The 27,665-nt window shown below is 38.8% G+C and overlaps 1 protein-coding gene across 3 annotated transcripts in view; it reads left to right on the forward strand.

Moving 5' to 3' along the window:
• The window catches only part of SC35 (SR family splicing factor SC35), a 47,632-nt gene that overhangs the window by 18,113 nt on the left and 1,854 nt on the right, over positions 1-27,665 (forward strand). For 2 of the 3 annotated variants that reach the window (XM_068228444.1, XM_067150454.2), the window contains exons 2-4: positions 7,807-7,947; positions 15,267-15,489; positions 20,225-21,652. In XM_068228444.1, coding sequence (XP_068084545.1) covers positions 7,807-7,947; positions 15,267-15,483 — 358 coding nt within the window. In that variant the 3' untranslated portion in view covers positions 15,484-15,489; positions 20,225-21,652. Of the gene's footprint in view, positions 1-7,806; positions 7,948-15,266; positions 15,490-20,224; positions 21,653-27,665 lie in introns of those variants that run through there. The other variant, XR_010860596.2, reaches the window with a different exon arrangement.

Here is a 27,665-nt window from a genome sequence, read left to right on the forward strand (position 1 = left end):
TGCTCTGTACACTAGCTTAATAACTATAGGAAAAGCTCCTGGAATATTGTTCTAATAAGTAAGTTGGCAGTGTAATAGACTGATACTTGTCACAACTACATGTAAATTATACACAAGGCCTTGTTTATTACCCTCATCACTAAGCATAAAGTACTGTCTCCCCAAACTTTGCACTGGCAAGCTGATCTAATTGTTCACTTGGCAATAATAAACCAATTAATATAAATCCTTCACTTCCATCCAAGTTACTGGTAAACTCCTTGGTACAGAGTAACAACTTTTTCTGCAAAGGTCTGATAGGACTCTCTTTCTTACCTCAATGTTGATTTTGCCTTTCTGTGTATTGTTCATATGTAACTTCTTTACTGATATGAACACTACCAAGCCTATCTATCCATCCTGAAATATTTTCCTTATGAATCAGTTCAAGGAAAATGAAAACTTTGCCTTCAATTTCACCAAAAATGAGAACCAAACACTGCAAAAAATAATAGGTGCTAATAACAAGCACCTTGCCTTCTATTTTTAGAAGTGAAGAGTATGCCTTTCTAACAACTAAATACTATTGCCGTCTACAGTAAAATGTTATTTAGGCCTATTGCTCAGGTGGTAAATGATTTAATTTTGCTCTATCTTACATTGCCTGTCAAAACTGCTTGTAAATACCGATTATATAAATTAATGTTTGACAGAGTAGGGTCTATGGGTCTTGTAAGATCTTGAATTGACTTACAGGGTAATTAATCTACTCAACCTTTTATTACAAGCATGTAACTGTCATATGAATATATTTTTTTATAAATATGTACATGTTCTGCCATCATATCCCCTTAATATCACATCACACAAAATACAGTTTTTTATGTTGCAGATTAATATCTACAAAACTTTGGTAGAAACACCTGTCAAAATAGTTACAAATGAATTTTTCATCTTTGTCTTTCATTGTTTATATGGATCTACAGCACAAAAAAAATAAAATAATGGGTCTACCTTGATGCCCTCTATAGGCCTATATGTTATTAATAAATTATAAGTATGGTAACAGACATGAAAGTAGTGATTGCTGGTGCAGACAGGTACCAATGGCAGGAGAGTACTTGGAATGAGGAGATAAAGGCTACCCAAGTTACAAAGGTATAAGGTAGCAGGGAGGGATTCTGTCAGGTATAACTGTAGTAAGAATTTTGTCCTATATGAACGACTTGGTCTATTGAAACTGTGCAATCTAATATCTTGCAACTTCAAAAAGGATGCAATGAATATGACATGAAAATTAGTCGTTTCAAGACTAAAGTGATGGCAGTAGGGAAGACACCTAAAATAGAACTGAATGTCAGGTTGAGAATACAAAACTGGAACAGGTAGATAATTTCAAATAGAATACAGATGCAGTAAACCCAATGCAATGAGCTTGCAGGTGTGATCAACAGTATTCTGTAAGAAGGCAGTCAGCTCCTGGACAAAACTACTCATGTCTTTACACTGGTCTGGTTTCAGACCACCTGTGCTGTACAAACCTAGTGCAATGAGTTTGCACTTGCAATCAACAGTATACTGTAAGAAGGAAGTCAGCTCTTGGACAGAACTATCAATACGCCAGTCTGGTTTCAGACCACCTGTGCTGTACAACTGCTTACTACATACACACAGAAAGGACCTACTACATGTATTTCAAAATACTCCTTTCCTTGTAAACCATACATGTTCTTCCACATAAAATATACAAATGAAGATGTAATAATGCTAATAATTAATAAAAATTGGAGTTAAGGTTCTTTCCCATCAGGTGTTAATACACATAACTCACTGAGGATTCCAATAAATATTGATAGATAAGTATAACAAAAACTGATTCAATTTAAAAAGTAGAACATTTCTCAAGAACATAAATTTTATTAGATTCTTTCTTGGTCTAACAGTGTATACAACAGTTCCTGAATCTTAACTTTGAAAACCCTTCAACCTAGTACACTCATTCTTTCCATGTCATCATGAAAACACTAAAAATACCATTGATTATGATTACCTACATTTTCTTTTCAATTTTCAGTATCTCTTCTAAATATTCACTTAACAAATCACTGTCACATTTCTGTTTCTTTTATTTTTAACTGCTAGCAGAGCTGTTTGTAGAAGCAGAAGCCACTGGACTGGAAGTTGAAGTCCCTTCAGTAATTTCTGAACTGTAGGAGTTAGACCCCTCCAACACAAATTATTTCTGCTTCCTCTTCCTCTATTTCAGCTTGGTGAAAAGGCTCTCATACACCAGGTGCCACTTCCATAGATGTGTTTGTTATAGAACTGAAAAAAATGAACAACATATTAATGCAATTCTTCTAAATTGGAGCTACATTTTAGTCTGGACACAAGACTTCTGTTTAAGAAATTTTTACTTTCAATAATTACTGTAGTAAGATAATTGTTAGGTTAGATTATATTATATTACTTTCAGTTATATCTGATAAATTGATGAACAGATGGGTGGAACTTATGGCCTACAGACTGAATCTTCCCCTCACTCTTTCACAACTAGAACACTGGTCTGTAGTGTAGGCCTACTTTTAAAAATAAATATTACTGAATTGTACCTTCTTCCAGCAATGGAGAGTTCCAGAAAGTTGAGGGCATTGAAGTAGACCCATTTTATGTTTTCTGTACAGCAGAACCTGGGAGGAGAGGGAGGATGTTATCTCTCCAAGTTTGATATCCAGCCCTCAGAATTTTCCATGTTTTGGTACAACTTTTTCCTTTAACAATGAATCAGAATATTGTGACAAAGAAAATATACATGTAGTAGGCCTACTTATGACATAGGCCTACACTTATTTGTCATTAAAGCGAACAGTGGTATTCATTTCATTAGGTACGCGATTGAGGTTAGGAAAGCACTGCTTATGTTTTCCAAACATTTCTTCAATTAAGTTTCAAGAATGATAATTACTACTTCTCCTAGTGTAACTTCTTTTACCAATCTATTCCGTATAATATATTTTATCAATAAATAACCCAAGATAACACTATTCATAAGATAATCGTAATCAATTTAATAATTACTTACCAGTTTTTGTCCGAATTCTCGACGCTATACAATGCCATACAAAATTCACGGTCTCCCTATTACTATATCCAGGGAGTCTAGGATTATACACCACTTTGTTTTCATACACTAAGCAAATAAATGTTTCAATTTCATCAACAGACGACTATGTTGCGTCCGCCATCATCGAACGACTGCGACTGAAAAACGGACACGTTTGTTTTCACAAACCAGTCGATCTTCATCGCTCGTAGTTGATCGCTGACGATCGATGCTGTGTGACTGGTGCCACTGCCCTCTGTAGGTTTGTTTTCTTAGTCGGTTGATCGCAGTCGTTCGATCGAGCCTGTGTGACAGCCCCCTTAGCCTCATTATCAAAAATTGATGCTTGCTTGGCCATCAGATGATATAGATGTTATAAAGTTATAAATTTACTCATTCAGGACAAATATTTCAGGTTCCCTATGGGAATCAACATCTATATAATCCGCCAGCGATCTCCGAACTGTTAAGGAAATGTTCAACGGAATGTTGTTGCAAAATTTGTTGTAGTATTGCTATGGCTAAATTACTTTTTCTTGCCGTATGTGCCACGGCGATACTTAAGAGCCTCTCGAAGGGAGTGTGGCCACCGAAGATGGCCACTATTCTCATGACAGAGCTTGGCCTGTATTTGGAGAGATAGGTTACAGCTACTAAATTGCATATTTTTCTTGGCGCATTTCCTGCTGTTTTTTTATTCTACGCGGGTTGGTAACTGAAGCAGCACGAGTTGGGAATGACGTCATGTCGGCCAATGGCCATGCTCGCAGCTGACCGTCTAATGATCGATGGCGCATGAAAATTTTCATTGCGTTATAAGAGTAAATATACATTTTTGGGCTGGCTGGGTGGATCCCTGGCATTCGTAATGAACACCTCTCTTCTAAAAAGGATTTAAGGTACAATTCATACAAATTTCTCTGTGAAATTGTGTGTTATATACTGGAGTGCCTAGGGTAGGGTACCTCATTCCACTGTAGCCAGGGTAGGGTACCTCATTCCACTGTAGCCTGTTATACACTAAATTAACGCTAAAGACTTAAGTTCTCATTTCTAATACTGTAATGTACCATTTGAGATTGTATAAGGAATGTTATTTTACATATGAGGCATTTAAGGTTTTACAAATAGGAAAGGTTGGCTATGCTTACATGTCTGAAATTGTTTAAAATTCTGAAACTGTCATATCTCTGTTCCTGAAATTTCACGTATATTTTTAGTCTTCAGAGTAGGTTGTTCTGGTATGCTTTTGGTTTTGAAGTTTCCCACAAATGAAATTCACAAGAGTATAAAATCTTTGAAGGCCCCACGAGTGAAGGTAAGTTACATTTATATCTTGGATTGCTTGTAGAGAAGAGATATCTTCATTAAGAATTCAGGGACCTACCAACCTGCCCCTAGAATTATATTTGCTTTTATAACCTAAGATAATGAATCGTGCCTAATTTTCCGTATTTAATGTGGCTACCACCACTCACATGGGCTGAAATATAATTGTCATTCCAAGAAATAACACTCATAGATTTCATAACCAGCCACTGTACGATAAATCCTAAACAGTGTTGGCCAATGGATGACTGAAAGCCCTTGCCTGCTCACTTAGCTCAAGAAGCTCTCTGCTAAACACCCCTGACGAATTGGACTAACGTTCTGTGTCGGCTCAGTTTAACACATTGCTGACAGGATACTCCTCACACAGCACATCCCTTGTGCCTGGCCATTTCTTGAGTAACTTAATGCAAAAGTGAGACCAAGAACTGCAAAGAAAAGAATGGTGAATACTGCCCTATCCACAACTGGATATGTCAGTGGAGAAAGGAACAGTTACCTTATTGCACTTTTTCATACTTTTACGAATTATAATTTGACCAAAACACATAGTCGTGCGTTAAAAGGAACTGTGTGTCTTACTCTAAGGGGGGGAAACTCTTGTCAACTTTCATCATGCGGAGAAATGAACTATGCCAGTAACATATCTCCTTTCTCCACTGTCCAGTGGCTAGCAAAACTGGCTTTATCACTTGTCATTACAAGAAAAATGTACTCTCTGGAGAAACAGCACACAGGGAAGTACCCCATAATGAGAATCGAAGATCACTGTTTAAACAATACGTGTATGACTCAAAACCTGGAATATTAAGTGCCTATACTTGTATAAAAGGTTGCATTAATCATTCCTTTAAGCCACTGGAAAATAAGGTATGGGTATCTGAATTTCCTAAGTTTAAACAGGATTTTTACAAAGAAGGTGCATTCAAGAAGATGCACAGCCCTTTTTACGAGGTGATATTCAAGTGGCCAGCTGCAGGTAGTGAATCATTCACTTGTTTTGCGAAGTGATCTGAACATGCCTTGGAATTTTGAAACAGCATTTTTCTTCTGAAAAATGCTCAACATCATAATATTTATTTTATATAGTGTAAATTTTTTCAGTTTGAGCAATTGTTTTACGATTAGCATACTCAATGTAATCAATAAATAATTTGTGATAAAATAAGTTTTTCACAAGTTACCTGAAATGTGTTTAATTTTGACAGTGACAGGAACAAATATATTTAAAAAAATATTATTTCTCTTATTGTTTCTCCTGAAAACTTAGAAGAAATGACTGATTCCTTTCTCTATTGACAGATTGAATTGGTAGTGGGTTATGCCGTTTGCAATAATTCATTGGAAGTAGTTACGTCGATATGAATGCTGTGACTGGAGGCATGCACCGTTGGTGGAGCAACTACGGTTCTGTTCGTGCGTGTTCTGACGGCAGTCCTCGCATGGTGCCGAGCGTTGGTGCGGGAGTGCTGTGTTGCCCATGTTCCAGCTGATGATGCTACAATCACAATCAACTGTTGTCGTTAGGCACTGTGGAAAATAATATCCATGTACAAGAATCTTGAGTGTGTTAGCATAATGTTTAATGTTAATATTATTCCAAGGTGGCTCGACAGTAATTTTATTTGGTCAATTGTAAGATATTCTTCATTTCTCTCCCTCCCAGGCTTTTATCAATCTATCTCCGGACGATTGGTTTCAGTTTTTAGGTAGATTTCAGCAGTCTTGTCTATATTATTGGGGAAATATCCGCTGACATCGCCAATAGTAATCTTGATTGGCCTGTCTAGTATTCCGGGTTAAAATCCAGGTGAGGGTGGGAGAAACAACAAAGGGCGTGCTTTTCTTTGGATAAAAAAAGGAATCGGTCTGACCCTGCCACAGGTGTCGGCACAGTTTAACACATTGCTGACAGGATACTCCTCACACAGCACATCCCTTGTGCCTGGCCATTTCTTGAGTAACTTAATGCAAAAGCGCATGCATAGAATCAAATAAGCCTGGCCTCACTAACCTTGTGCTGATTGTGTTAACATTTACTGGAAACCTTCTGAAGGAGTCCTAATGCTTTCTGGTGTGATACATTGTGTAGCAATGGCCTTGGCGAAGGGCACATGGCAACTCATACAGATTTCACATTATTTTGAAGGGTGCATATCTCCACCATTACTACTCCCGCTTTCATGAGAAGAGCTTCCAATATCGAACTCGCGTTCTTCAAAGTTTCTTGGGCATTCTGAATAATTATCCGCATATAGTTCGTAAAATGTATTGTCCTGATCTAAACATGCGGTCAGTTTGGGAAACATCATCTTACCCAACACATGGCTCTTTGAACAACGTAAATGTTAGGTCGGAAAACTAAGAAATTGAAGCACAAAGCGAACGTAAAGGTAGCATGGAATAAACAAAACCTTCAAGATCCTATAAACCAAAACCGCCAGCTGGTTTCAGAATTTCCAGCTGATATCACGGAATGTACACGTCTTGTGAGAGCAAATTAACTCGGAACCAGTCACCAGTGTTCCGCCTGCCGGACACTAGTAGACTTGGGTCCCCTCTGCAGTGTGTTGAGATGCCAGCTCTAACTGAAATAAGAGTTTTGATCGGTAAAAATCCGCCCTTCAGCCTTTTGTTTCACATGGCTTCTAATCTCGCGGTCATGTCGTGTGACCCCTTTGAAATCCAACATTTGGTGCGGTGTTTACCCTGTTGTTTGTAACCCTTCATGTGATGATCCAGGTATGATCACTTTTTGGGCAACCTACTTCTCCCAGGAAGAAAGTCCACTGTTCCTGTTCATGGAGATCGTCGGCTATGTGCTCTCATCTTGTCTCCCTCTTCTAAGGAAACCATATTCCCTTGTCCCTTGTGGGTTGGGGGGGGGGCAGGGTAGAAAATAAAACTCACCGGTATGCCCTGCCTCTTGTAAGTGGCGACTAACGGGGGCCCCGGGGTTCCAACTTGGGAGCATTGCTGGGCGACCATGGAGGCCTTAATCGACTCCTGGCATTGCATCAATTTGCCAGGCTCCTCACTTTCGTCTTTTCTATCTGACCTCCCTTGAACAACTCTCGTTCTTTTCTGACCTTGGTTATAATAGGTATCGTGGCATAGGGAGTCTTAAATTTTCACGCTCTTTGTGACCCTCGTCTTTCTTTGGCCGATACCCAAATTTTTTGGAGTGTTGGACCCCTTCATTTTTTTCCTCTGAAGAGTATTAATAGAGGACGGTTGCAGAGTTGTACTTCCTTGTAAAACAATTGCTACCACTTCAATGCCACCACTTGTATAGGTCTACAACCCCCATTTACTCCTGTATATTTCGGCCCTATTGCTTTAATAGTGGATGCTTGTTTACTGTAATAAGTAATTCCAGAATTACTTGTTTTCAGGTTTTATGATAAAAGAGATGCTGAAGATGCACTTGATGCAATGGATGGTCGCCTTCTAGATGGAAGGGAACTTCGTGTACAAATGGCTCGATATGGAAGGCCTTCATCTCCGTATCGTCGTCACAGCCGCCGCAGCAGGAGGTTAATACTATAATATATCAGCATGTTTTTGATTGCATGAAGAATGTACTAGTTTGCATTATTTGAAGTATTTGAATTTGTTTCATTAATTTTGTGTATTTGTGTTTTTATTTCACCATTCGTTTCTGTGGAGTCTGTCATAAGGGATTATACTTTATTTAAGCAAAAACAATACTTTGTTTGTAGTTTTCTATAAAGTGAATTTTAAATTTTGAACCCCATTTGTAGTCAGGGTTATTGACTGGTAAAGTTCTCTATAGGCCTATATCCTCGTTGAGAACCAGCATGCTTTTGAACTCCGCACTGGACTTCCGCGTGGAATCGGCTATTGACGAGACAAGCTTGCTGTTGATCAAGAGCATTGGGCATGCGGTTAGGGGCGCGCAGTTGTGAGCTTTCATCCAGGATTGACCCGGATTTGAACCATGAAGTATTACAACAGTTCTGCCTTTCCTGAAGTCAAAAGGGACCATTACCCCTTGAATTAAAGTTCTCTGTTTTGTCTCTACTACTCCTATTTTATCGGGGCATCCACCCATATGGGAAACTGGGGAATATCAGGGAATTCGATACATAATGGAAAAAACTGGGAAAGCTCAGGAAATTCAGAAAAAATCTGGAAGTTCGTTCTTCCAGATAAAATGGACATACACTATTTATCTGTGTAGTAGCACATTTTTCAGTTTTTCAACTTTTATAATATTAATCTAGGGCATGAATTGTAAAGAAAACTTAATAAATGTTTAACAAGTGTAATCTCTAACGGGAAGTAACAGATAGCATCAATAGCTATATGGATAGCCTATAGCAAGCAGTAGCAACTATGATCGATAAATCGATTGACTTTTCACTGTTTTGATCTGCTTACTATTGAATTTTCTGTGTTGTTGGGGAATGGCGAGCTTGATGAATTAGGCCTATATTGCATTCTCAATTTCTAAATCTCTTAAATACATGGCATCAACAGCAAAATATGGTTATAGACAAAATTCCACAACCCGACGAATGACGGTTTACTATGTAATGACGTGTGCGTCCTAAAATGTAAAAGCTTTACCCTGACTGAATGCTGGAAAGTGTGCATTTCGCTTAAAATTAATACTCATTATTATTAAATACGGTGACATAGGTAAGGCTTGTGTAAATGTGTAATGCAATGTGCCTATCTTTTGTGCGAGGGGTTCGGAAGTTTTGTGGCACGACTAGTAGCTTGTAATATCGCATGTAATTATGTGAGTACAGAACAGGATTTAAAATAGTGACATCACGTTGTGAGATGAAAGTTGTTTGTTGGTTTGGAGATTTCGAGTTTGTGAAGTATGTTTGTATTTGGTCTTGATCCAGCCAGTACCAAGCTGCTATTCATATAGATTTATATAGATTGAGTGCAATCTCGAAACCTGGCTGTCAACTGTTTTGTCTACATCATCGTGTTAAGCTACCTGGCTCGGTGTATGTGGTATAGGTTTAATTGTGTTCAGTGTAGATGTAATTTTATTTACATCCTTGTGTTCGTCTGTGTACCATACCTCAGTATAGTTGGTGAAAGACGAGTGGCAAGAATGTGACTCGGCAAAAATTGGCACCGTGGTCTCAATCAGCCATAACCTCGTTCCTATGCCAGTCATTAGCTGCGAATAATTTTATTGTATTTATAATAATGTACTTAATTCTTGTTTTAGTGTTGGATATTGTGATAGTGAAGTTGATAACACATTCACGCCCATCATCTGAGCTGGCCCAGCTATTTCAGCTGTTAGTGGCAGAGCAAACAACAACGAATTGTTTTCACAATAAGTGTTTTAACTAAACAAGATATGGAAACAAAATTTTCCACATACCTTAATGAAGTCCTCTAGTATCTCTGTAGGGTGTGGTAGCTAATGTCACACTTTCCTGGGTGAATGGGAACACCACACCTTCCACAAAAATAGCATGTTTCACAAAAAATTTTATTTTTGAAGCACACTTTGCACCTTCTTGAAGGGAACTTGACTTTATTTGAAACTTGAAGAGAATATGCTCTTTTCTCTTCCCATCTAACTTAAATATGGATCCTTGGCCGGTGCCCTTTTTGGAGGCAAAATTGCTAGACGTTGACTTGGAGCTGATGAAGTAGATGGAGCCGAGATGTCGGAGAGAGGTGACTGTACTTGTATGTCGGGTTCACTTTTTTCCTGGAGCAAGTTCCTAACTACTGTCTGCATGAAATTCAGAAATGCTTTTGATTTTGGAGGATTTGAGTTCTGGAAGAGCCAAAATGCATTAAAAAGTGAGCAGTGCAGTAAATAAAAAAAACCTTTTTGGCCACTATATAGTTTTCCTCATTAAAGGATAGAGCGCCAAGTACTGGTCTGCAGTATCAACACCATGCATGTGTTGTTTATAGTCGGTCACAGACTCTGGTTTCATTTGTATTTTTCCAGATTTCTTTGTTTCGACCATTTCTGCCGAATGGATGGTAGTTACCATAGTAATAACCTTTTTGTCCCTCCAAGAAACGAGCAATACATCCTCGTCCCTCCTGAAAGTCATTTCCCCCCGTTTGAGAATTGCCTGGTGTTCCTTTAGATCTTTTGGTACACCCCTATTTGACCGTATTGTTCCACATACGGCAGTGTTCTGTTCCCGTAATTGTTTCGCGAGTCCAACGCTATTGTAATAATTGACCATATAGACGGTATCCCCCTGCCAAGATAATTTTCAATCAGCTGAAAAACTGTGCTTTGTAAATTCGCACCACTTGCATCATATATCATGAGTTTACTGATGTAACCCATGTTAGACTCGCAAACCATCCTCGCTATAATGCCATATTTTATTATTTTACCCGGTTGTATACGCGGAATCTTAGGCGCCCTCTCCAGGCTAGCTTTCCTTCGTCCAGAGCAATTTTCTGTTTGGGGGTATAAAACTCAGTAAATCTGTCCGAAAGTTTCTGTAAAATAGGTCTGATTTTATGCAATCTGTCAGTGCTGTGCGTATTCGCTGCTGTCACTGAAGTGGAGAAATGAGAGGATACTTTCGAAGCAATTTCGTGGCATTGTCTTTGAGAAAATAGCAGTGGAGAAAATTGGATCTTCTGTCCAGTACATTCTGAGACATGGTTTACTAATGATACCGGTAGTGAGCATCAAAGCCAGGAACTGTCTCATTTCTGAAGCAGTCACCGGACTCAACGTTTGAGCAAGAGAGTGTTTAGAGAAGGGGCGCGGCGCAGCACTGATTACATGACTCGCATACAGATTTGTTTGCTCGCCTAGGTATTCGAGGAATTCAGCTGTGAGAAATATTTACAAATGACATCTCAGTGTTTTCTGTTTCAATATTTATACCTGGTTTAGCAGTAAATGGGATCGCATGGGGGGGCGATATAAAGGCGAACATTCAGGTACCGGTACTGTTTTTTCTGTCACGTGTCCAGGAGAATCGTCTTTACTGTCATCACTGTCACTTTCAATTTCACTTAGTTCAGGAATTAGTTCATCACCTGAGTCTTCATTGAAAAGGATGTCGGCAATTTTGTCAACACTTACATTGTCCCTACACACCACGGTTGCGCTTCAGAATGCGACTATACACACGCTTGTGCAATCACAAACCAACTACGCAGCCAGCCGGGCCAGCGCTAGGCTACCTTCAGAAAAAAAAAAAGTGCATTGGGAGGGAAAATCGCCGTGGCCATGTGGTTTCTTTTTAGTAGAAGCATTCATAAGGGTTTTACCTTCATCTCTCTCGCACATATTTGTGACCAAAATATATCCCAGCTGCGTAGGAACGGCTGCAATTCAAGGTTGCGCTTATCCGGGCTAACTCGGATACAGTCCACAGCATGCTCACGCGCTATAGGCAATAACTCGGATACGGGCGTGGATGTGATAATATTTTGAAGTTGTTACAATGTGGGATTTTCTTTGGTCTGTTTTTTCCTTTCACATACTTGTCAATATTAGGCAGGATATCTATAGCATGTTCAATGACTTTTGAATTTTCAAGCCATCTTATAGCACAATATTTCAAAGGAAATACGTTTGAACCTGAATAATATGTCTAATCAGCACGTCTTGCAGGAATGTAGCAAAACAAGAAGAGCACGAAGAAACTCTGCAATATTCCACTGGGTTTCTTTTACTACCATCTTTATATGAATTGTGCACAGTATGTAAGCCACAAGGTCCAATGTTCACCAAAATAGGAGCATCTGGATCATTGTTTATCAAATTACCAATATTCTGAAGGAACCCTTTATTAACATTTGAACCATCCATTGAAATTTGTATGAGTTTTAGATTGAGTCTTTGCAGTGCTCAAAAGACAACAGGTTAGATCCCTTTTGGCTCCGCACTGTTTTGCCAACAGGAAATTTGTAAACAGAAAATTTAGCTTCATTTCTCAAAATGATATTAATATTGTTTCAAGGAAATGCTTCACTTGAAGGTGTATTTTCTGTTAATAAAGCAATTATAGTAGAGGACATGCTATAAGAATCCCTTCTATTGCGGAGAAGAATATATGATGCTTTAAACCTTGGTGGAATTGAAAAAGGTCTCCATCAATAAGAATATGCTCCATGCTACAAGGAATGCTCACGCTTTGTATGTTAAAAATCCAGTGTTCTCCCTAGGACCTTTTTGATGGGCGCACAGCCCTGCCGTTTTTACAGGCCGCCTGGTTAACATAACCTAGGTAATTGCTAGTTGCATGTTTATACATACTGTATTTGAATCACTGGTTGCTCCAAATTAAATTGTACATACTTTAAAACTGTTTATTTGCACAGTACATCACTTTTATCAGCATAATTGCTTCAATTACATCGGAGGTTAAATGTTTAGCTTGACTGTCATGTAGTGTAGTACTCGAGCAGTTGTCTGGATTAACGTGGAATCGCATGCATGACTTCGATTCCGCATGACGTCACAAAACCCATATGGCACTCCACAGCAACCGAGTGGTAAGCCCGGTGTTAGGCCTATATGATTATGAACGAGTAGTAGTCAAACCCCACTTTCGGCAGCCCTGAAAATGGTTTTCCGTGGTTTCCCATTTTCACACCAGGCAAATGTGGGGGCTGTACCTTAATTAAGGCCACGGTCACTTCCTTCCCACTTTTAGCTCCTTCCTATCCCACCGTCGCCATAAGACCTATCTGAGTCGGTGTGATGTAAAGCAACTTGTAAATCAAATATAAAAAAAGGTAGCAGTAGAACGCTAGAAGTTCGAAATACTCTTATATCTTGTTCGTGATAATACTAAAATAGTTGAATTTTGCAGTTAATGTATACCTGTCTGATATTATTGTCAATACCTGGGAGGAATAAAGTGAAATTTTAGCATGTTTATTTTTTTACGTAGTATTCTCTGCCCGGCTACTCATTCCTGCCACCCAGCTGGCAAAAATTTCTGGGGAGAACACTGAAAATTTTAAGGAGAGACACGTGAAGAATTGGATGTAGATGATTCTTTGCACACGCACATACAAACACCCACACCCCTCCACCCGCGTTGCTTTGTTCCTGAAAGAAGTAGAAGAAAGGTTGAGGGTGATGGTAGAAGCTCCGACAGTCTTTGGTGGCTATAGACGAAGAAATTTCTTCGCCAAAGCAGTAATGGTGATTAATTTTTTTTTTAAAAATCTTAAATTGAATTTAGACTAAATTCGACTTCCAAGTTTTGAAATTTAATATGTACATTAACTGCTCATTCATTTTTTGGATGTTAAGCTTTCAAAATATATTTTAATATTACTGTCACAGCTGGAAACTTCCTTTATAATTTTATTTTTTGTTGTGACAGGGAAAAAGATTGTTTTTATGTCTCGAAAACATGGAAATGTCAGGAATAACAATCTGGATTTGGACACCCTGTTTAAATGTGAATTTATTTTACATGACCTGTAGTCATCTTTCATGATTTTGAGATAGCACTTGCTCTTAAATGATCTATTTAGGTACCGGGCAAGTTGGCCGTACGGTTAGGGTTGCGCAGCTGTGAGCTTGCATCTGGGAGGTAGTGGGTTCGAACCCCACTGTCGACAGCCCTGAAGATGGTTTTCAGTGGTTTCCCATTTTCACACCAGGCAAGTGCTGGGACTGTACCTTAAGGACACGGCCGCTTCCTTCCCACTCCTAGGCGTTTCCTATCTAGTCATCGCCATAAGACGTATCTGTCACATAATTAAACACTGCACCTGTGACTCAGTGCTGTGTGGAGTCTACTGCGCAGTATTGCAGCAATTTGTCTTGGGGCAAATCGGTGAAATTCACTTTGTCTGTATAATCTGATGGAAGCTGCTGGCGCAGTGATGTCCTGTGGAAAGTCAATTTCTGTGCATACAGTGTTCCGAATAACCTCTTGAGAATTGTTTTAAAATCCTTTCCCATATAATTTCATGCACTTTAAACTGGATAATTTTGTGATTTATTACCGTATTGCCGTTGCCTTGCTTCTCTAACCTGCTCTTCACATTTTTGTGTTTTTCCTGCTTCACTCCGTGGAAGAAATGGTCAGTTTTCTTTTTCCTGTGCTCCCTATAATTTGTCACTCTGTTTACATCTGTAATGAATCTTAAATACTAAACACTTCATATTTACAACTCGCTGCTCTCATTCCATTTTCTGTTGCATGACCTAACGTGTTCTAATTGAAGGATGCCCTAAAACTTGCTCTTGTGCTAATTTTCACTCCTGTTTCCTTACTGGGTGTTTCTTAATTACTCACTACGGCTACATGCTGGTACACGGGATGTACGAGTTTGAAGCTGAAAGGGCATTGAGAAACCCAGGGTTGGGGGAGAGAGTAACCAAGGCCAATGCACAGGTTTTGTAGAAGCATCGGGACCATAACTGCAATGTTGCACTTGCTGGCTGGTCACTTGTAGCTTATATTGGGGCCAATGGCATAGGTGTTAGGCCCCTTTAAATTGTGGGCATCATCGAAGCATATATTGCGATTTCTCCCTCAGATTCCTTTTCCCCCCAGATTATTCCTCCTCCCTGGGTCTAAAATTTAGGGCGTGTGTGTTGCAGGCGAGTAAATAAGATGCATTCAGTGCGATAGGTACATTATTTCCTTCCTAGGATCACTTTGTGAAAGATAACTCCTTTGGGATCTACCTTTATAGTAGAGGTAGGTACTTGTCAAAGGTACATAATTGTTCTCTGGATAGTTTTCCAGTAGTGGTGAATATTGCATGCATGAACTCGACATAGTAAAGTGTTACTGTCCATGATTTTCTTAAATGTAATATTTGATCATTTGTTGTATTTTAATGAAGTTCCTTTTTGATATACTAGTTTATTTATGCCACTCTTTTCCAGGTCCAGGTCTCGCTCTCGCAGACGCTCCCGCACTAGGAGCCGTTCTCGTTCCCGTTCTCGCCGCCGATCTTACACAAGGTCTCGCTCTCGCTCCAGGTCTCGCCATTCCCGTTCCAGATCTCGTTCAGACAGCAAGAGTTCCCGTGGAAGGTCTCGCTCCAGGAGCAAGACCCCACGTGATCAAAGCAAGAGCAAGTCACGGTCAAAATCTAAGTGAAGAAAGGTTTGTACAAGATTGGATGCTAAATGTTAATATGTTGTAATTGCTTATTAGGATAGCATTTTAAAGTTTCCATTATGTTATCGATCTAAGACATTAAAATTCTTACAAAAGGGTTATTCATTATGATTGTTCGGGTATCAATGAACTCTTAATGCATGGTACAATTAATGTATGAAAAGGAATTTTTGGAATTTTTTATTTTATTTGCTACTGTAACGTGAAGTTTTCTTTACATGCATTACGAATGTTCAATATGTTCTTTTGTCACTCCATGCATATCTACTCAGATCACCTCTCCCCGACACACACCCCTATGTCAGCAGTTAATTTAGGAAAGGAAGGTGGCTTTACTCTCAGGTGCTTTTTGTAACATTGCCAAACTGTGGTTGGAGGTATACTCGGTTCCCTGCTGTCGCTCTTACTAATTTTTTTTTTAGGGCTACAAGGATAAATTTCTCTGTTCTTGTTCTCTTCCGCTTCTGGCACGGAGGGATGCCTGCTGCTTGTCCCTTAACACAAACAACCCGTGTTCACAAATTGTGCGTACTATCTGCAAGTCGAGTTGTCGGAGGGTTGATCCTTCCCACATTTTGTTTGAAAATGGCACTGGACTATGGTAATGGACTGATCATACTCGAGGGGTATTAAAAACTTCCTTCTTATCGACCACACTGTTATGCTTCACAACTGCTAATTTACCGCCAACAACTGATACAGTGGTATCTACATCATCAGTGAACATTTTTTTTCTCTTCACTATCGCTACTGTAATATCTCAATATAGTATTTACAATTTAATTACAAATCAGGTACCTGATTTATGCCTTGAGGTAGTACTGTGGCTGATGATGCCTTCAAAGACGGGTGAAACATCTCATATGGAAATAAAGATAAATTCCTATGTTTAAAATTTCTAATGTATTGAATAAGTGACATAATAAACTGTTTAGGAATAATAGACTATTTAGTATCCTACGTGAATATATATACCGGGTGGTACAGCTAGCCCTATTCACGCAGTTTTATGCAACCCGCAGATTATAGTCGAACCTAAAAATATTGACCTTGACTACTCACTACAATGTCTGCTCTTACAACGCTTTCCATAATTCGTTTATTCGTGTCAAGCAAATCAGCATTAATGATAAAATACCGATTGATGGTAAAGAATCGTGAAATTTATGTGTTGCAGAAATGTCCTGTACAGAGAATATTATTGGTGAATGACTAGAACTAGCAGCAACACAAAGCGCTTAACAGCAACCCGTGATGGCCGAGCTTGCTAAAAGTTAGAGGAGAGTACCGGTGTTCGTTAGTAGGCGGTTCGAGTCCTGTGTACGACGAATATTTTTATTGCGTTGTTGATGTTCGTGAGAGTCGTGTTGTTGATGACAAATCTAAATTATGATCAGTTCTCATATTGCAGGTACTCAGCTATGTTTGTTTTTTAAGGAGCTCTTAAAAGAGCTATTTGCAATAAAGTGAGATTGTACCGACAGCGGTGCGATGGGCTTATGCATGGCCATTCGATTAATGCAGGAAATGTTCAAAATGACCATCTGCTTCGTTAATGCACATCTGAGCACGGTGGAGGAGAGATATTCTTGCTTGCTGCAACATATGTGGTGGAATCTGCCTGCAGGCTTCCGTGATGAGCCGCCGTAAATGATTCAGGCTCTCAGGCTCCTGCTCATAGACTCTTTCCTTTAAATAACCCCAGAGGAAAAAGTCGAGTGGAGTAAGGTCAGGTGATCTAGCCGGCCATGTGACCGGACCCCCTCGTCCAATCCATCGTCCCGGATATGTCCTATGCAAGTGGTTCTGTACTGCCAACGACCAGTGTGGGGGAGCTCCATCCTGCTGGAACCACATCCTTAACCGTGTCATAAGGGGCACATCCTCCAATAAGAGTGGGAGGTACTCGCGAAGAAACTCTAGATAGCGTCGTCCCGTGAGGTTTCCTTCGAAGAAATATGGTCCAATTATCTTGTCACCTAGTATCCCGCACCACACGTTGACGCCCCATTGTACCTGAAATCGAGCTCCCCTGATCCAGTGAGGATTTTCAACGCTCCAGTAATGGAAGTTGTGACGATTAACAGTTCCGTTGTTGTGAAATCTGGATTCATCACTAAAGAGAATGTCCATTAAGAAATTCGCATCAGCTTCAGCTCTTTGTAATATCCATTGCGAAAATTCTATCCGTTTTGGAAAGTCATCTCCGTGAAGTTCCTGGTGCAGCTGTTGATGGAAAGGGTGGAATTTATGGCGGTGCAATATTCGCAGTACAGATACATGACTGATGTTCAGTTCATTTCCTATGGCCCGTGAGCTTGTGTGCGGGTTGTATGCAATTGCATTTTGAACAGCTTCGTCGTTATTTCCAGACGTCACTGGAGCATCCCGAACGGGGGGTAATGTATGAAATGACCCCGTTGCACGCAACCGTCTTTCATCACGTTGAAATGTGTCTGCAGTTGGCAGCCTTCATCCAGGAAATCGTTCTTGATACAAGCGTCTGGCTTCCCGTGCATTTTGCCTTGCTTCTCCATAAAGTAGTACCATATTCACGTAATCATCCCCTGAATACATAATGTTTGTTTTCGTGCTAACCTTAGAGTACGTGCTCACACGTTGCTGCTAGGATTACGATATGCTGTTTGATGTGCCTTACGTATGAAGTGTAGACCGCTGTTAGTTGGTCTTCGAGTCGAACGTGCGCAGTTGCTTGGTTGAATGGGTGGGTCAGAATGTTGACAACACGTGCACTGCGCTTCATTCCCTGTAGTCGTTTGCCATATGGAAGTCACATGTTATTATTCCTTTCGTATGTATGCTTTCTTTGTAAAGGTGGCAAATTACTTTTGAGACTTAAGAACGTTAAATATTTATTACGAATCCCCTTACTAGTATAATATAAAAATAAAATTGAAAAGCTCGTAACTAGATTCGAACTCTAAATGCCTGCTAACGTATCGTACACTTGTGCGATTGGTGCCATTTAGCCACTGCAGGCGACAAAGAATTGGTCTCGTAGCTCTGTACTAATGGAATTACCTAGGCTATCGCTTCGATACTGATCGTTGATGTTAAAAGTTCTGAACTCGAATGTGCAAACACCACAGTGAACTAAAGAATTGCGTCTCTTACGCCCAGATAGTTGCAACCATTTTCTACGCGTTACTTGGTTGAATGAGTCCAGCGTTATGTTACCGATGGTATTCACAATCGGTGCGTATGTGGCGATATTTATGATACCTGTTTATTATAACTTCCGTAGAAGAATATCGGAGACTTCAGAAAGGTCTTCGTAAACGATGCCTAGGCGAATACGAAATGACATTAAAAAATGTACGACTCAAGAATGGTTGGAACCCTTCCTGCTTCAAGTAACCTATCGAGGTACGTCTTCCATACGTAATTCCGCGCAGCTATTTGCAACGTACAAGCGCCATCCTTGTAACTCTGTATTCACGAGGAGAGCGGAAGTTCCCGCTTCGACAAGTTACTGATGAGTTACAGCCTTATGGTCCCGTTTTATGCCTTTTTTTATCGCTCTTAACGGTAGTAATTACATGGCGTAAGCTATCACATCTGTTGTACAGCATTTGCGTGCCACAGATTATAAACTACAGTGCAAAACACGTTTCTATCAATTTCGATGTGATGAGACTGTACAAAATGGTGGTGCATTGACATGTCTGTAATTGGTCTTACCTTATCACGTTTTCTATGATACCACGACCGCCCTTTCTATCAAAAGAAAATGGCCTCTTGGACCAATCGGGTGCGCAATTCTCTACCGACAGCTATAGGCGTGTTTATGGTTTGTACAGTATAGTAACATTTCATAAAAATTAGTAGAGTATTGGACACTGCTCTACATACAATGGTACAGTGTTTTTGAGATGGACCTCACTTATTGCCTCTTGTACCATTTTTCCATTGTGCAGAGAAGTCCACATCGGGTTAACTACACATAACATTGCTGTAAGGTGTTGCGCAAGATGGGACTAAGAGGCATTTACGTCCTAGCTGGTTGCATATATTCGGGAAAAAATAGGGGCAGCTGTACCACCCGGTATATCGCTGGGTATTATTAATGAACGGCACCTTCGAATGTCGGAGAGAGGTTCCTAGTGCACTTATTGAGAACTTGATGCTTATGATGGTCAGTCTTATTTAGTATACAAATACCTTTCTGTAGTGTTAATAACCGAAGTGAAGAAACTTTGCTGAATCACTTGTAATAAGGGATGAGTCGATGAAATAGGTCAAAACTGAAGGATATTACAGTTTGATATAGGAATTTTCGGGACATAAGAATGTTGTCACAACTGTGTTCTTGCTATGAGCCCTAAACATTATAGCAGGCTTTTACAGGAGGAAATCAGGTCTTTAAGTATATTGTTAATTTTAGAAAAGTAACTGCTGGTGGTACTTCTGTTATTTTCCCTGGTAGTTGAATTAAATAACTACGAAATGATTTCCTTAATCAGAGTTGCATCAAATACTAATTATCAAAGAACCTGATCGTCGGTGCGTAGGATGTTATTAGGACGAAAAGTATTGTTTTATGTCTGCTTGTCATTGCATTTGGACTGATACTGGGGAAACCCTTTTTCACTTCACTTCAACTACTGGTTGACTTTCTTTTTTTTAAATTAGTGAATGTTAGTATTTTTTGGGCTACTGTAATGCATTCATAGTAACATTTCCACCTTTTTTCTTTCAGGTTGAGAAACTTAATGCAGAAGAATTGTTTGCTCGCGTTTAAGTGCATGCTGAAAATGCAGTCTTCTGCCCTTAAGGTACTGATTACTTGTGCAAACTTTGTGACAAGGTTTTATAATAATTGTGTATTTAGTTTTCTGTACTGGGCTTTTGACGCAAGGTCTGCCCCTTTGTGTTTACTTTAAATCTGCTCAAAAGTGTTTCCCTTTATGTAAGTTTATAATTCTTTTCAAGCTATCTCTTGTAAAACTTGACAAACAGATGAATTTATGTCCTTGAATTAAGAATTGTGTGTAATTTGTGTTGAAAGTGTCTGATAGTTTGAATATATCTAATGGTTAAATGTAAACAAAAGTGTAGAAATAGGTCTTACAATTTGTCATTGAATTAGCTTAACACACACACATATTTGTAAATTTCTTTCACCTATGACATCGGGTGCATATAGACATTTGAATTGTGCTTCATATCTTGTGGGCTAAGTAGGATTACTGTGCTTGAAGATGTTAGTTGCTTCGATGACCTTGTACAAGTAATGTATTGTCATCCTTGACAGAAGAGCCCCTATATATCTTCATAGATTAATCATCTAGCGTTTACTTGAGCATCTTAGGTTAAGAATAATTTCAGAAGAAATTATTTCATGAAATGTGTTAAATGGGACAGGGTAATTTTCTTGATGTGAAAATTCTGTTCTGATCTTGCCTATTTTGATGAATACAGCAACACTTCATTGGTCTTCACCTAGATTACCAATAACTTCCACCCAAGTAAAAAATTTATTTTTAAATTGGGTAGAAGTTACTGAAAAAAAATGTGAAGTCCACAGGAGGAACAGTACTGTAGCGAGCTATGCTTCATCCACCTGAATTTATTTCAACAATTTCATGTGGACCACTTGTTTTTTAAACAAATGAGATGGTTTGCTCCATATCCTACAGTATTTACAGGATTTTTAATGAGGCAGTGTTCTGTCTGAATTTGGTCTTGGAATAATTGGAAACACATTAGACCTAGTCTTTAATGTGTTTTCTTATCTCTCTCTCGTTCCAGTCTCATATGAAAACTTGAATGATTTCCATTTCTTACACAAATTGTAGCATATATCTTATGATTGGAGAATGCTTTGCTCATGACTTAAGAATTTTACTCTGTGGTATCTGGATCATCTGAAGTGTGTGATATTTATTTCTTGAAGTATTGCTGTATTCTTTCAAATCCTACAAAATCTTCATATCATGATATTCTGAACCCTTTCTTAGAGGGTCATATTATGAGGTTATGTAAGATATGTAAAATGCTCTGGGTAGCAAGAATATCTGGTAGGCCAAAATAAATGTTAAATGTAGAGAATATTGTTTGATGCTTTTTTGTTCTATATCTATAGGAGTGCTTCAGAATTGCTTGTAAAAATGATTTTCTTACTTTAGTTTCTGTGTATTCGTGTCCCACCTGAGCCATAGGTATAACCTTTTGCTTGAAATCTGCAAATTATGTTCTCTTTTGGGTTTCATAATTCCTTTCCCTGTAGTCATGTATACAAGTTGTGATACTTTCAGAGTAAAATTATTCCTGTTGTGAAAGGCAGACTTGATACAATACTGGGCTTCCCTTTGCTTGTTGAATTGTTCCTGGGGAAAGTACGTACAGAAGTAAGGGAATAAATTATGATGATCACTTTCCCTCAGGTTTGGAGCATTTCCCATTAAAGCCTGGATTGAGTTGGCAGTTTCTGTTTGGCCTTTGAGATAATTTGCCGGATTCCCAGAAATAATATTGGGTATTTTGTATGATTCATAAGAGCGCATGTGTAAATTAACCCAAGTATGTTTTTAATACTTGATTTTGTAAAACTGTTCGACATTTCTTAGTGGGCAATCCTTGCTCTGCCTACTTCATGTAAGGAAAAAATTTTTAATACACTAATCAGTTTTTAAAAATATACCAGAGAGAAGGAGAGAGGTACTCTTCAACCTTTCTGTAAAGTTTATTAACATACCTATACATTTCCTTCACATAATCTACTGAATAAGCCCTGCCCAAGTATAATGTATGTTTGGAAGCTTTAAATGTCATACTTTGATTAGAAGAATTGACTTTTAAAAAAGGTATAAAAGTTAAAGAATTTTCAATAAAATGTTTCAATTCAGAAGTATTTTTTTATCACGTTCCCAACATAACGTGCTTTCCCGATTCAGTTTATCCTCAGGAGTGGGTATTATAACCCCTCTTGTTAATCACTTCCTGAACTCTGACATGCTGCTAATGGTGCTTTAATGCCTTCTTGGGGAAATGAGGTACCATTGTTTTCTTGAAGTTCCTGCCGAATGCCTAGAACTTGTTGACATACTCGTCTCCCTAAGATATTCCACACTTTCAATGAGATTCAAGTCTGGACTTCGTGCCAGCCAGTCAATCCTGGCGGCGTTTTAAGTCTGTCGCACATCAGGACGCATGAGGTTATGCATTATCATACATTAGGGTCACTCTGTCCTAAATAATGGGACAAAGAGCACAGTATGATTTGAGGACTTCCTTGATATGTCTGTGGGCTGGGACTTCCATTATCACCAAAGACTAGATCTATGCGAGGAGCTAGAATACATTCCTCGTCCACACCATGCAATGGCGCTTTTGAGGAAAAATTGCAGGGAGTGGATCTTCTGAAGGCATCTTCAAAATTGTTCTTGAAACTGTAAGAAGGCTCCCAGAAACTTGTTTTCATCATGCGATGTACAGGAGGACCATAAAGTGTTATTGTATGGAGACCTAAGTAATAAACAAATGACTCGGACCGCAACAATCTCATACATTGTTTCGATGAGAACTGTTTTCATTGGCATTAAAACATTCTTAATTCAGTAGAATGTGTAAAATAAAGAATCTTGGGAATCAATAGAATAGGTGATTTCATTGGCTGAAGTGTTTGGGTGCTTTTCTTCTGCACCTTCATTTCTCTACATACATGTACATTTCTTGAAAGTACATTCCACATTGACTACTTCATTTTCACACGCACATGTAGCTTGAGCCAGGTTTCTCATTTCTTTCAGAAGAGGCAGTGCGATAGCGATTTGCTTCTGCCAATTCAGTTTTCTTCTCCAGAATCACCAACTTACGGTTAAGGAGACCTCTGCAATACTTTTTGGGAATTTACTGGAATAGGCTTTTTTCTGAATTTTGACAGGTTCTTAGTTTGCACTTCCTGTGATGTTTTCACTTAGTTATTGCATGAAACAGGGTTGAGATAGCTTTTGCAGTTACTGAGTATTGTCATAATAATTGATGTGCAAAAATACTAATGTTATATAGTAGTGTATATTGATAACCTAATTTAATTTGATTGAGAGGTTCCTGTCACCTCTAAGGTCCCTCTTTCACCTCATTCTATGGTACTTCGATTTTAGAATGAAACAATAGGGATGGTGAAGGAAACGTGAGACAAAGTTGATCAGCTTTCTGGTAATTCTGATATACAGCCTAGAGTATAGTGAAAGAAAAATAATTCCTGTCAGTTTTCTTGCAAGTAGGATTCAATCTCTAGGGCTTATTTTTCACTTTCCACACATGAATTAAAGGAAGGAAGCATGTCGAATAAACGTGCTTGCATTCTGGCAATTAATCCCTTGCACAACTTATCAAGACAGTGAATCGCTTCTAATTCGCTGTATTTTACAGGTTTTCTAATTTCCAACGTTCATAGTAATTTACAACCTTTTTCCACAATTTCCAGAAATTGACAAACTTTGTGGTGGGTGGAAGTTATTATAATAAGTGAAGAAGGCTGATAGAATCATAGTGGCGTTTTCATGCTTATACAGTTTTGTTAAGAATTGAAAGTAGGTGTTTTTCCCATTGTCAATTGTATATCTAGTATGTCATGTTTGAAAAAGTTAACATTCTTGAATACACATAATCAGGACCTAGTATATGAATTTTTTGTTACAGGCACATCATTGTCTTCAGTGCATGATACTGACACCATGCAAAAGCAAATCTAAACCGATCCCTTCCTCTAATAAATGGCTTCAAATTGTAATAGGGAAGTTCATTTTGCTGTACTATTCACCATTGTTCAATTGCTTTTTGCTGTCTTGAGTTTTTTGTGTCAGCACAATATTTCCAACAGTTTGTGAACATCATAAATAGTTTTAGATTGTATCATCTAAACTGCACACTGTTTGCTACATTGTCCTGCCCACTGGCAATTTCATGAATTGTGTAGCAGTTGATTCAACCATGACTGTGGAAAGCTGTTGATCGTTGAAGGCCTAATAATTTTATGTAACTTTCTGCGTGAAAACATACTGCCATTTACTCATTTATGACAATACTTGTACAGGGTAGCTTTTAAATTTCCATATTCTGCACTCTCTTACTTTGACCAGAAATGACATTTTTGAAACTGCCACTTTTGTTACCTTGTTCTTGAAAATAGCAGACAAAGCTTGGTGTCGAAGAAATTGATGTAGAAGAAATGATTGTGGATCTCTGAAGATAACATTGTGAGAAAATGGTCCGGTGTTTCCCTTGCTTCCATTGTTTCCACTTGCCTCTGTTATGCTCACCCTATGCGTTCGTTGACCTAATTCCTACCTTTGGGCAGATTGAAGATTCAAGCCTTTCACTTTTTAGTAAAATTCTGTGCTTACAAGTTTGGACAATGTTTGTTCTTTTAACTTATACAATTACTGGTTGTGCTCTTCAGTATTCATTTAATTCCAATTTAATTTAAAAACAGATCATTCCAGTACAACAATAAATAAAACTATCCACATTAATTCACTGGTGCATATACTACAGTCTGGGTTTCACAGAGAGTTGAATGGGTGAGCTGGCAGGGGGCTTGAAGGTGCATTAACTTTTGACCATCAATTGCTTTTGCCTGCCTTTTGTTATTCAGCTAAAGTACATGTGATACCAATTATCCACTACATTTATTTACTAGATTGGAAAAGTCTACCAAATAGCTTGTAATAGTAAATTTACTAGAAGGCTGTTGGTACAAATGAATATTGCAGTATGTGGCTGTGACTTAGAAACCCTGTTCAATTACTTTGTTACTTCTTTTACTTTTCATATGGAGCTTTCACTCTTTTCGTGATGGGTGTGAAGTTAACATGTGCTCAGACTGTGCTGTAACTCATTTCAATATTTTGGTGGTGGTAAAGTCCAAAATTAAATTGCCTATTGGCTGGTGACCTAGAATTTAGATACCTAAAAACCACAATTCTTGCAATAAATCTAGGTTACCAGGGAAAATTAGGATGTCAGAAAATGTTCAAAATAAGTCCATTGTGTGAGTCCTGAAAGTGCTTTCAGTCTTTGGTTTAAGTAGTGTCTGAACTGAACTGTACCTACAGTATTTCATATGGTCCTAACAGCACAAGTAAACATGTTAATATCTATCTAGGGGAGAAGAGTAAAATTTATTTTCTGGCTTGCACTAGTTTTCCCTGGTAGCCTAGAAATTGTATGAGCATTGTTAGTAATAAAGGATTGAGAAAAGCTTACACGCAATAGGTATTCGTACTCAAGGTAAGATTGTTTGTTGTTGGAGGCGCTAGTTAGTTGACATGGTGAGCAGTGGGCATGTCGGTGGAATGAGTGCAGTCAACAAGAGCCTTGCATTACCAATAGGACAAAATTAATTTGCGAGTGGTACCCGTGCAGAGAAACAATAGCATAAATTCAGAATGAAACGTGGATCGTTAAGGAGAGCTATGTTAGAACGAAAGGACCACTGTATAACTGAGCAGTATTATATCTTGGGGGCTCATGTGTGTGGTGACAAAAGCTGAAGCACTACATGTAAACAAGGAGTAGTTCCTGGCTTGGTAGAGTTCGATCATACCTTAATGAACGGAATGTGGTTGGGAAAATGGCACCCTCATTGAGAGCTGGTAAGGAGGGTTTTTCGGGAGGTAAAGGAGAAATAGGCCTGAATGACCTGGGATTAGGCGAGATCTTGCCTGAGAGTGACAAGATGTGATGTGGATTTTTCACGTGTGCTCTTCTGTAGCTGTCGTTCTAACCTGGCCCTGTTTAACCTTCAACCAGAGGCTTGCGGAATGGGAGGTGTCGGCACAGACGTTTGGTGTTTGGTATCGCAACTCTGTTTGTATTGTCAGTATAAGAAGTTGTTCAATAGTGTTTTTACATTCCTTCACCCGTAATGTATTGCAACCTTTAATATTATAAATTCTCATTCTTGCACAAACTTTTGTTGGTTGATGCATGAGAAGTACACACACAGACATATCAGGGAAATTTCCATTAAGGTGCATTATTTTACAGTTCCAGTACATATTCAGTGATGAAATATACAGACTTTTTTGTGAAGGTCCTTCTCTACTCTACATTGCAAGAATGAGTAAAAAAAAAAATTGCTTCCAACATAAAATGTCCATATGACTGCTGGCAGCATAGTATGTCTAAGGTTTCCAGTATGACATAGCTGCACATTACTAAGTACACTAACTGGCTCAAAGTGTGCGCTCACATTCATAATGTAGCACAGATGAGTTGATTTACACATTTGAAAGTTTGGGAAGTTCAGAGTTGGTTGAGGGTTAACCTTGCCTGTCCTTTCCTATTACAGATATGTATTTTTAATTAGTCAATATACATAGATACTAATTTTCAATGTTGTAATACAGTTGCAATGAAAACTCTACTTGGGGACCAGGCAGGAATGTGGCTTAGTGATCTCTCATAGCCAGTCACATTCAGTCGTGGCTAGCATGTTTGGGATCTATGAAATGGTCACGGTCCTGTGGTTCAGATTCTATGTGAAATAGGTCCCCTGGCTATTGCCTTGATATCAGCTGTGACGAATGGGCTCTCCCTAACACGCAGTTAGTTCGTGCACTGTAGACTGTACTTCCACATATTCAAATGGGTTTTAATTCGGATAAATTGGTATTCGTAGAACCTTCACAGTGCTATAATTTGCTCCTGTTTATGAGAAAAATGCTTATTTCTTGTAATACTGCTTATGTGATAACCTAGTTAAGCAGTTGAGAAAGCATTTACTTTTACCAGATCTTCTGGATTATGGGGTCTTCTTCAAATGTCCTTACATTTACCAAAAGGCATGATAACACAGGGTACAATGTCAGAGCTGTATTTCTGATGTAACATCATTGGTCATATTCAGTTCTCAAGTAGTAGGCTGCTGTTGCTGATGCATTTGAACAAAATTCAGGTTCAAGTTAGGGAGGCTAAGTTTGCACCAGAATTAATTCAGGTCTATTGGCACGAGGCCCACATGGCAGAAATCTTTATCCACCTCAGAACGGTTGACATCCAGGGCAGGAAGAGATTTGAATCTCAGTCCTGGGTGAGTCCTCTTGTCTGCTGTATCTAATTTCACTTAATTCTTCAAAGTACATGGTTGCGACATTGACTGTCTTCCAGGGTATGGCTGGTGATTGTTTTTG

Source organism: Anabrus simplex, chromosome 6, assembly GCF_040414725.1.
Source record: "Anabrus simplex isolate iqAnaSimp1 chromosome 6, ASM4041472v1, whole genome shotgun sequence".
In the NCBI taxonomy this organism is placed as follows: Eukaryota; Metazoa; Arthropoda; class Insecta; order Orthoptera; family Tettigoniidae; genus Anabrus; species Anabrus simplex.